Genomic DNA, 11,357 nt, shown 5'->3' with positions numbered 1-11,357 from the left:
CAACCCAGCAACAACAAAACAGGTCTACCCTGGAGTCATACTCTAATTTTTTCTATTTTCCTCCCTTTCTGATCCTTTATCCCACTTTCTTTTTCTTCCTCTTCCTTCTCCTTCTTCTTTGTCAAATAGAGGATTGAGTTATTATCATTGATCCATACAAAGTCCCTCTCTCATTTATTTTCTTTAATTCCCAACCCCCATTTCTATTCCCCGTCTTCCCATGTGCAACCTTCCTGATGTGTTTGATATGCATCTTTTTGTTTGTATGTATTTTTAGAAAATGTTTATTGTTTTGTGTGTAAAAAAAAATTAATAAAAAACAAACAAACAAAAAGAACTAATGATAATCCACCACCCTTTGCTGACTCTCTTTTTGGACTCAGCCCCCCTGCACCCAGGTGATTAAAAGCTTTATTGCTCACAAAAAAAAAAAAAAAAAAAAAGAAGGTTTCCTTTTCCTGTAAGATAGCAGGACAGTTTGCTGAGCAATTTGTAGGGAAGGTGGAGGGGGTTGAGGGATGTTGAGGGAGTTCTTAGTTATTTGTTTTTACCTGGTGAAATTGAAACATCGATGAGCCGGAAAGATGTGGTATTGGGACTTGTGAGCTATGAAGGTTTAGAAAAATTACGTTGTGAGGTAAAAGAAGCTGGTCAGGGAAATATAACAGAAACATTAGAAAAATTTTAGAAATTGAGTTGATAAGGCAAAGTAATTTTTATTGAATCTGGCCGGGCGCGGTGGCTCACGCCTGTAATCCCAGCACTTTGGGAGGCCGAGATGGGCGGATCACGAGGTCAGGAGATCGAGACCATTCTGGCTAACACGGTGAAACCCTGTCTCTACTAAAAATACAAAAAAAATTAGCCAGGCGTGGTGGTGGGCGCCTGTAGTCCCAGCTACTCCGGAGGCTGAGGCAGGAGAATGGCATCAACCTGGGAGGTGGAGCTTGTAGTGAGCCGAGATTGCGCCACTGCATTCCAGCGTGGGTGACAGAACGAGACTCATCTCCAAAAAGAAAAAATTTTATTGAATCTTAAACACTCATTTTGGTAATTTGAAGATGTATATAATACTTTTAACGTCCTCTTCATTTTGCAAGTGTCAATAAATATTGTTATTTAAGTATAATGTTTAAGAACATGCACTTTGGATTGAATAGACTTAGATTCCTTCATTTAGCAAGTATTTATTAAATGCCACAGTTATGAAACTAATAAATAAGTATGAGAACTAGCATTTTGGCCAGGTGCAGTGGCTCACACCTGTACTCCCAGCACTCTGGGAGGCCAAGGCGGGCAGATCACCTGAGGTCAGGAGTTCGAGACCAGCCTGACCAACATGGAGAAACCCCGTCTCTACTAAAACTACAAAATTAGCTGGGCGTGGTGGCGCATGCCTGTAATCCCAGCTACTTGGGAGACCGAGGGAGGAGAATCGCTTGAACCCTGGAGGCGGAGGTTGTGGTGAGCTGAGATCTGCCATTGCACTCCAGCCTGGGCAACAACAGCGAAACTCCGTCTCAAAAGAAAAAAAAAAAGAACTAGCATTTTGTGTACATATTGTGCTTACTTTTGACTAACTGTAAGATGTCATTCTGTATACTTATTTATATTAAGTCATTTGCCCCCTCCCTCCCCATTGGCCCTATGGGTTAGGTAATATTATCTTTATTTTACAGATAAAGAAATTGAAACTAAGAAAGATTAAATAGCTTGTTTAGGAGTCAAGATCATATCTGTTTCTGTCTGCTGTTAGAACCCATAGTCATTACTGTTATGTTGACTGTGTTGGGCAGTTGGGTATACAGGGGTGAAAAAAACAGATATTGTCCATAATGGATGTGATCTTTTTAGTCTAATGTGTGTGTATGGGGAAGGATGAATGTTAGGCATTAATCAAATTATCCAAATAAGCAATGAAATGATTTATTATGGTAACTGCTGTGAGAGAAAGGAGATGAGAGAGACTGCTACAACAGGGGGAACTTAATTTCAATTAGACCAGAGTTTGAATTCATTGTAGCAATTACTTTATATTTTCACATCTATGACAGTGCTATCTTGAGTTTTAGAACAGAGAGACTGGGTGGGTGCAGTGGCTCACGCCTGTAATCTCAGCACTTTGGGAGGTGGAGGTGGGTGGGTCACCTGAGGTCAGGAGTTCAAGACCAGCCTGACCAGCATGGTGAAACTCTGTCTCTACTAAAAATACAAAAATTAGCTGGGCATGATGGTGAGTGCCTGTAATCCCAGCTACTCAGGAGGCTGAGGATTGCTTGAACCCGGGAGGCAGAGGTTGCAGTGAGCCGAGATGGCACCATTGCACTCCAGCCTGGGCAACAGAGCGAGACTCCGTCTCAAAAAGAAAAAAAAAAAACAACAGAGACTGGGTTTGATTCCCATCTGTGCACGTAGTCTCTTTGTGACCTTGGGCAAGTTGCTGAACATCTCTTAGCTTCACTTTCCTCGTCTATAAAGAAGGTATATCTTATAGAGAGCACCTCTTTGGGTGCTCATAGTACATATCATGGGAAGTGGTGAATTAATGCAATGGTTCCTGGTTTTTGGCATTTAATAGTCTAAAGAAATGTCTAAAGTAACTTTGGAACTAACATAGCTACTCATTTATTTTGCTACGTGTGGGGAGATTAAAAATACAACTGCCATTTATTACCATCACTGATTCACAAAAGTAAGACTTTTTAAAAAACTTCCTGTTTTGAAATATGTAAGGGTATTTTAACATTAAAAAAAAAGGATGGTTGTAATTTCAGAATAAAGATAGGCATTTACATTTTAAAAATGTTTCGTGATTACATTTTGTTTTAAAACGTTTTAAAGTGTGGTAAGAATAAATAGGATTTTGTCTGTGATGATTCTATGTATAATGAGCAGATTGCATTGACACTCTTATATCTTTTCTGCCATTAACAGAAAAGGCAGCTTGTAAGTCTAAAACGATTGAAATCCAAACTCTAAATCATTCAGATTTAACTTTTCATTTTTTCTTTTGTGTTTTTTTTTTTTTTTTTTGAGACAGAGGCTTGCTCTGTTGCCCACGCTGGAGTGCAGTGGCACAATCTCGGCTTACTGCAGCCTCCTCCTCCCGGGTTCAAGTGATTCTCCTGCCTCAGCCTCCTAGGTAGCTGGGACTATAGGTGTGAGCCACCACGCCCAGCCAGATTTAATTTCATTTATTGCTCCTTTTTGCTGGGTGCAGTGGCTCACACCTGTAGTCCCAGCACTTTGGGAGGCCAAAGTGGGTGGATCACCTGAGGTCAGGAGTTCGAGACCAGCCTGGCTAACATGGCAAAACCCCATCTCTACTGGACAAAAACACAAAAATTCACCGGGTGTGGTAGCACAAGCGTGTAGTCCCAGCTACTTGGGAGGCTGAGGCAGGAGAATCGCTTGAACCCAGGTGTTGGAGGTCGCAGTAAGCCAAGATCACGCCATTGCACTCCAGCCTAGGTGACAGAATGAGACTCCATGTCAAAAAAGGAAAAAAAAATTTTTTTTTTCTTTTATTACCCCCTTTTAAATGCACTACCTAAAAAATAGGTAGTGCTCAGCATTTGGAATAGCTATGTATTACTCCCATATATCAAAATTCCATTTGAAAAGTAGATAAAAGTATTTTAAAAGATTCTCTAATTCTGAAAGATTGTCTTTGTAAAGATTAGTCTAATAACTTATAAATTTTGACTTTTGAGGTGTTTGTGAAGGTATTTATGATTAGACTGTTTAAGAGATGAATAGGGCCGGGTGTGGTGGCTCACGCCGGTAATCCCAGCACTTTGGGAGGCTGATGTGGGTGGATCTTGAGGTCAGGAGTTCAAGACCAGCCTGGCCAATATGGTGAAAACCTGTCTCTACTAAAAATACAAAAAATAGTTGGGTGTGGTGGCGCATACCTGTAGTCCCAGCTACTCGGGCGGCTGAGGCAGAAGAATCACTTGAACCCGGGAGGCAGAGGTTGCAGTGAGCCGAGATCACGCCACTGCACTGCAGCCTGGGCGCCCGAGTGAGACTCCATCTAAAAAAAAAAAAAAAAAAAAAAAAAGAGATGAATAGGATAGAATAATTTTTTTTGCTTGAATTTCTAGTTTACTTACATACACTGTATTTATTGCTCTTTTTTCTTTTCTTTTTTTTTTTTTAAAGGAGTATGGATGTGCCCAACAGCCAAAAACTCAAGAAAGTAAATTGAAAATTGGTGGTGTGTCTTCAGTTAATGAGAGACCTATTGGTAAGAAATGGAACTGTGTAAGTTAATTACGATTAGTATTTGCTTATTCTGACTTGTAAAATTGAGGGAAAGCATCTTTTCATGTATGTCTTTCTCTTTCTTTAGAGCTGTGTTTTTTCAAACTGTGAGTAGCTGGTTTTCAGCAGCGTTTTAAAAAATAGAATAAGATTATATCAGAATATGATATGTGTAGTAAGGAAACATATTGTTTCGTAAAACTTCTGTTTCAGTGATTAAATTGTACATACATCCCCACATTTACAAACATATGTATGTGAGAACTGGGTTATAATATTAAATGTATTTCCTCGTTGAGTAATGGTTAAAAAAAAAAATGGAAACCTCTGTTTTGGAGTGCTTATTGCCTCATTAACTCATTAACTGGATTTCAAGATTGGGAATTTGTCCTAAAAAAGAGAGACTGGGCCGGGTTTAGTGGCTAACACCTGTAATCTCAGCAACTTGGGAGGCTGAGGCAGGAGGATCGCTTGAGCTCAGGAGTTTGTGACCAGTCTGGGCAACATACCTCATCTTTGCTAAAAATTAAAAAAAAAATTAGCTGGGTGTGGTGGCATGTGCCTGTAGTCCTAGCTACTCAAGAGGCTGAGGCGGGAGGATTGGTTAATCCTGGGAGTTTGAGGCTTCAGTGAGCCTTGATTTCACCACTGCACTCCAGCCTGGGTGACAGTGAGACCCTGTCTCAGAAAACGAAAAGAGAGAGAAACAGAGAGAGAGAGAGAGAGAGACTGAGAGAGAGAGAGAGAGAGAGACTGAGACTATATATGCATTAGTATTGATACTGAAACTTTTTTTATTTTGTTTTGATAGCCCAGCAGTTGAACCCAGGCTTTCAGCTTTCTTTTGCATCATCTGGCCCAAGTGTATTGCTTCCTTCAGTTCCAGCTGTTGCTATTAAGGTTTTTTGTTCTGGTTGTAAAAAAATGCTTTATAAGGGCCAAACTGCATATCATAAGACAGGATCTACTCAGCTCTTCTGCTCCACACGGTGCATCACCAGACATTCTTCACCTGCCTGCCTGCCACCTCCTCCCAAGAAAACCTGCACAAACTGCTCGAAGTATAAAATTCTTAACATCCCTTTTTACTTTACCTTTTTTTTAGTGTGTATATAGTTGAGTTCAAACTTGCTGTTGATGCTTTACATCTCTTTAGCATGTATCTGTAGAAATAATTTTTTAGTTAATGGAAGAATTCGCCAATTTTAAAGTTTTGCAACGTTAAATAAGTGACTTGGTGTTAGAATAGTGCCTAAACCAGTTTCCTATCACTTTAAATTTTAATATGGAAAGAAATAACAAATGACGTGGGAATTGCAGGACTATCCTGTAATTGTAGACACCCACCATTTAAATTTATTTAACAGTTAATCTTGAAAGTTATTTGGTATAGCATAAAATAATATCACTCTTTTAATAGTATACGAAAGCTATTTAATTCTTTAAAAAGTAAAAACTCTACATGGTCACGAAAATGTGTTTATTTCTAATGTCCTTTTGGGGTCATTGTTGCTTTACAATAATGCTTAGATGCAGAGAGAGGAAAAAACAGCAACAAAGTCACATGAATCTTTCCCTGCCTTAGTACATTTGAAGGATTTGGCATATTTTGCCTATTTCTGTGGTAGTGTAATTCGAGGAATACAGTGTGTTGTTAATAGTCACGGGCAAAAAACAGTAAGAGCTTGCTTTTAAATTGTGGCTCTGTCATTTATCTCTGTGACTTCGGGCTAGATTTTAACTTTGTAAGCCTCCGTTTCTCATCAGTAAATAATAGTTGCTTCCTAGGATTTTAATGAGACAGTGTTAGCAAATGGCCTAGCACATAGCAAGTACTTAATAAATGGAATCCTATTATTATTAATAATAAAATTGTATCATGTGTTACTATTTATAACATTATAAATATATTAAATATAAATATATGTGTATATAATACATATTACTATGTATACTTAACATATCACTTGTAGGCCCCTATTTTGTCTTTGGCCATGTTTATCTGCTTTGCGTCTTGACCTAAACTATCTAAAAGTAGATCCTGCTGTATGGAAATTTCCAACTAAAGAGGAGAGAGGATTTTTTTTTCTTTGTTGCCCACGCTGGAGTGTGGTAGCATGATCACAGCTCAGTGCAGCCTTGAACTCCCCAGGCTCAGATGATCCTCCCACCTTAGCCTTTCAAGTAGCTGGGACCACAGGCGCACACCAGCATGCCTGGCTAATTTTTGTATTTTTTGTAGAGATGGTTTTGCTATGTTGCCCAGGCTGGTCTCAAACTCCTGGGCTCAAGCATTTAGCTTGCCTCAGCCTCCCAAAGTGCTGGGACTATTGGCGTGAGCCATCACACGTGGCCAGGAGAGAGGAATTTTAAAATATTTATATACTCTAAATTAGTTTGTGGCAAAATACCCTTCTAATTAACGCTTTTATGTCATTCTCTTGAAACTAATCTGAAAGAGTAAACTTAGTTTTCTATTTTTAGATATTGTTTCAACATACCAAATACCAAAATAAAATTAAATAATTTTAAAGAACATAACACAACTTATACATCCGAATGCCTATTGTTTTCTTAAAAGTAGTCACCCCGTCAGTGACTTTTTAGCATAAGGTTAGGAGACAGATTCTTATCTTTTCAGCATGTGTATGATTTTTACAAATTTTCAAAGGCTGCTTGATACCTTAATCAGGCCAATATATTAGCTAGTTAAATTAAGTCATACTGTTAAAACATGATATTTATAAAATTAAAAGTTAAAAAATAGTCTAAGGGTTTATCTTAAGTTTTATCTTAAAAAAATTAGAAAAATGTTTTGAGCTATGTTATTTTTGGAAGGTGTGGTTTTTCTAAGGTAAATGTTGTGGTATAACACTCATTTCCATGTGTAAGGTTCAGAGTACATTTATAATTTATGTGCACAGATTTTCATTATAAAGTCATTCTCTTTGATTTACATATTTTTACTTGCTATTTTTTTACTTATTATGCCACTGGCAGATTCACCTTATTAAGTGAAACTCTTTATTGCTCTGTTTTCAGTAGAAAAATCACTTTTCAAAATTAATACTTCATCTGTGTATAAGCATGTTCTTTTGGTTTCCAAGATTTGCTGTCATATTTTTACAGTTGGGTTTTAAAGACTTAAAATAATTTTTGTTGTTGTTATTTTCTCATGGTTTACCATTGAATACACCTGTATAATAAAGGTGCAGCATGGGAGGCAGCATAGTGGAATAATTAATTCCATAGACTAGAATCAGACTGCCTGGATTAGTATTTCAGCTTTACTGCCTACTAGCAATATGACTTTGACAAGCTATTTAACCTCTCATTCAGTTTCCTCATCTGTAAAGTGGCAGTTACAGTAATACTTAACCTCATAGTGGTTTGGGATTTTTTTTTTTTTTTTTTTTGAGACAGGGTCTCACTCTGTCACCCAGGCTGGAGTGCAGTGGCGTGATCCCAGCTCACTGCAGCCTCTAACTCCTGGGCTGAAGCAATCCTCCCACCTCAGCATCCCGAGTAACTGAGACCGTGGGCATGAGCCAACATGCCCTGCTAATTAAAAAAAATTTTTTTGTAGAGATTGGGTCTTGCTCTGTTGCCCAGGCTGGAGTGCAGTGGCGTGATCATGGCTCATTGGAGCCTTGAACTCCCTGGGCTCAAGCAGTCGTTCTGCCTTGGCCTCCCAAAGTGCTAGGATTATGGGGGTGAGCCACTGCACTCCATCATTTTTGTGGTATTTAAATTGGGTAATTTGAGTAAAGAGAATAATGCTTGGCACATAGTAATTACTCAACACACTTATTGTGGTATATATTATTGCCATTATTATTTACTTTGTGGCCTGCACTAGTGTTTATAATTAGTGACTATTTCCTTTAGTTTTTATACTTGTCAGAAGAATGGCAATACTTAGCCTCTGTTTTACCAGGGTATTGCTATTTGTGCTTATTGCAATAATTAGCTCTTACAGATTGGCTCTAGGAATCTCACAGAACCACCCAATTATTTTTGTTCTTCCTATCTCATTCTTGTTTCCATCTGTCCTCTGATACAAAGCCTTAACAGCCCTTTCGTCATATATCATGCATATTTTTTGTCTTCTGTTAGCTCATTTGTTACTTAAAATCTTGCACTTTTAATTTTTAAACATTTCATTTATTGTCTTGGCTGGACGCGGTGGCTTATGCCTGTAATCCCAACACTTTGGGAGGCCGATGCAGGCAGATCGTGAGGTCAGGAGTTTGAGACCAGCCTGGCCAATATGGTGAAACCCCGTCTCTACTAAAGATACACAATAGGTCCCTGTTTTAAGGCTCCCTTCATAGCTAAGAATTTACAAATGTGATTTCTTTTTTTTAAATCAAGATGGGGTTTTGCCATGTTGCTCAGGCTGGTCTTGAACTCCTGAGCTCAAGCCATCCACTCCCCTCAGCTTCCCAAAGTGCCAGGATTGCAGGCATGAGCAACCAACGCCTTGGCCTCATAAATGTAATTTCATGATTTTCTGTGAGCATGAAATATTTTGTGATGTATTGATAGCAATAAAACCATATTATAAATAAACTATAAGCAAGAGTTAAGATGATAAAATCAGTGAATCTAAACAAAGCTTGTCTTTTTCATTTCAAAATGTGTTTGGGAATGAATTGTAATTATTTGGTCAACACCGTCTCATGAGAATACTTCAAGTAATTTTATTTATTGTAATGAATAATGGATTAAGCTGGTTACTAAATATATCACCTTGTGTCAATTTAATTATTACTGATTTGTGGTTTTAAAAAGTTTTTCTTAAAGATGTGTCTTGTAAGGCCGGCGCGGTGGCTCACGCCTGTAATCCTAGCACTTTGGGAGGCCGAGGCGGGTGGATCACGAGGTCAGGGGTTCAAGACCAGACTGACCAACATGGTGAAACCCCGTCTCTACTAAAAATACAAAAATTAGCTGGGCGTGGTGGCGGGCGCCTGTAATCCCAGCTACTCAGGAGGCTGAGGCAGGAGAATTGCTTGAACCCGGGAGGCGGACGTTGCAGTGAGCTGAGATCGTGCCACTGCACTCCAGCCTGGGCAACAGAGCAAGACTCTGTCTCAAAAACAAAAAAACAAAAAAAAAAACAAAAAAAAACAAAGGTGTATCTTGTAAATGATAATTAAACGTTTTTTTCAGTTAGCAAGTTTGATTTGTTACTTCCTCTGAGCAGTTGGTAATGGACATATGGACATTCATCACTGAAAAGAATCTCTTTTTTTAAGAATTGCCATTTTTGGCAGTCTGGTTCTACTTTCACAGGAAAAGAATCCGTGTTATTTTATATATGATCCCAAAATCAGTTCCATTTCTAATTTTGTTACTAGTATTGTACTGTCTTTTTACTAGGAAGCTTGTGTAGTGAACCTCACAATTTGTATTTTCCTACGATTTCTTTTCATATTGAGAGACCTTATAATGTATCACTGACAGCATAGTGTAGTGGTTAGGAGCCTGAACTTTGGAGCCTGATGAAATGAGTTTAATTTCCTACTTCTTCTGCTCATCTGTTAATTTAATTAAAGTTAATTTAAACTTTTTGTTAATGTAATTTTTGAGACTGCCTCACTCTGTCGTTGAAAGGATTCTGTGATACACTATATATAAATTGCTTAGCCTGGGGCCTGGCTCATGGTAAGCATTCAGTAAGTTATAATATTGGTTATGTAAATGGTAGCTATTTTTATTATTTCTTAAAACATGAATAAACTTATAAGCAGATTTTATTATGAAACTCAGCTTGAAAAATAGGTAGTTGTGTAGGATCTCTATTAATATACATTAAGTATCATTTCTATCTCCTGCTGAAGATAAAATACAATACAAATTAAGTAACCTTAATTTAGTAAGATACAATACAATACAAATTAAGTAACCTTAAAGGTGGTAGACTCTTCTGGATTGATGTACAAGACTATACCAAGAATGGCCCTTTGGTTCATGGGTTAGCTGGTCTTCTCTGGTTATTGGTGATTAAAAAGTATGTAATGACTACCTAGTTCATTACTTGTGTTTGAATTAATGTGTTTTGTTTGCTAAGATCTCTGTCTGAGTAGTTACTAATTTTCTTCAGTTTCTATTTTATTATTGTCTGGAAGAACTTATTTTCCCACCTCCCAATAGTGTGGTTTCATCATCATGCTCAAATATTTCAGCCAAGGGCTGTGGTTGTAGGTAGCTTTTCTTTTTACTTTTTTGAACAATATGTAAATATGTATGCTTGTACTAGGTATCTAATGTTATTTTATTTTAATAGAATTCTGCCCAAATTCCTCCTTATGCCCTGGGGAAGTCATTGAGGCCCTCAGCTGAAATGATTGAGACTACAAATGATTCAGGAAAAACAGAGCTTTTCTGCTCTATTAATTGCTTATCTGCTTACAGAGTTAAGACTGTTACTTCTTCAGGTAATGTTTAAATTTGATAAATTTATAGATTTAATAACTATTAAAGAAAAATGTAACTGCTTTTCTTTGATTTTGTTACAAGCTAAATTTATCTATTTAGTTAAATAAAAACCCAAGATTGACTTTTAAATAACTTTTATGTGAAAATAGTTTTTCACTGATTTTCTTGGTTGCAATATATACAGTATTTTGTAATTTCATATGTGAGAAGAAAGAAAAAACACTTAAAATTTCCAAGTTAGTTTTTGTATAAGTGGGACTTAATAGAGGTTAGTTGTAGTTAGATTTCAGATTTTTGTAAAGTTCCTTGATTTTTTTTGTATATTATTGATTATTTAATTTTTTCATTCTCCCAATACATTTTTGTATTGTTTGTTCATTGGTATAATTTAATTATCGTTTTTAATTTTTTTGTCACCAAGGTGTCCAGGTTTCATGTCATAGTTGTAAAACCTCAGCAATCCCTCAGTATCACCTAGCCATGTCAAATGGAACTATATATAGCTTCTGCAGCTCCAGTTGTGTGGTCGCTTTCCAGGTATGATATAAGGTAGCACATCATGCATGTGGTTCTCTTAGGCATTGATCTGTGGCACAGTGTTAACTGCTGAAGGCCTGTTCTTATGAAAGTTTAAATTTGAATTTAAA

General features: G+C 37.4%; 1 protein-coding gene across 1 annotated transcript in view; it reads left to right on the top strand.

The window, feature by feature from the left end:
* The window catches only part of ZMYM6 (zinc finger MYM-type containing 6), a 48,660-nt gene that overhangs the window by 12,057 nt on the left and 25,246 nt on the right, over positions 1-11,357 (top strand). The window contains exons 3-6 of the mRNA XM_032159176.2: positions 4,165-4,249; positions 5,078-5,370; positions 10,559-10,709; positions 11,132-11,247. Of these exons, the coding sequence (XP_032015067.1) occupies positions 4,165-4,249; positions 5,078-5,370; positions 10,559-10,709; positions 11,132-11,247 (645 nt within the window). The remainder of the gene's footprint in view (positions 1-4,164; positions 4,250-5,077; positions 5,371-10,558; positions 10,710-11,131; positions 11,248-11,357) is intronic.

This window comes from Hylobates moloch, unplaced genomic scaffold (assembly GCF_009828535.3).
Source record: "Hylobates moloch isolate HMO894 unplaced genomic scaffold, HMol_V3 SCAFFOLD_8, whole genome shotgun sequence".
Lineage (NCBI taxonomy): Eukaryota > Metazoa > Chordata > Mammalia > Primates > Hylobatidae > Hylobates > Hylobates moloch.
The sequence above is the reverse complement of the archived record's forward strand: the minus strand, read 5'-3'. Positions and strand labels throughout refer to the sequence as shown.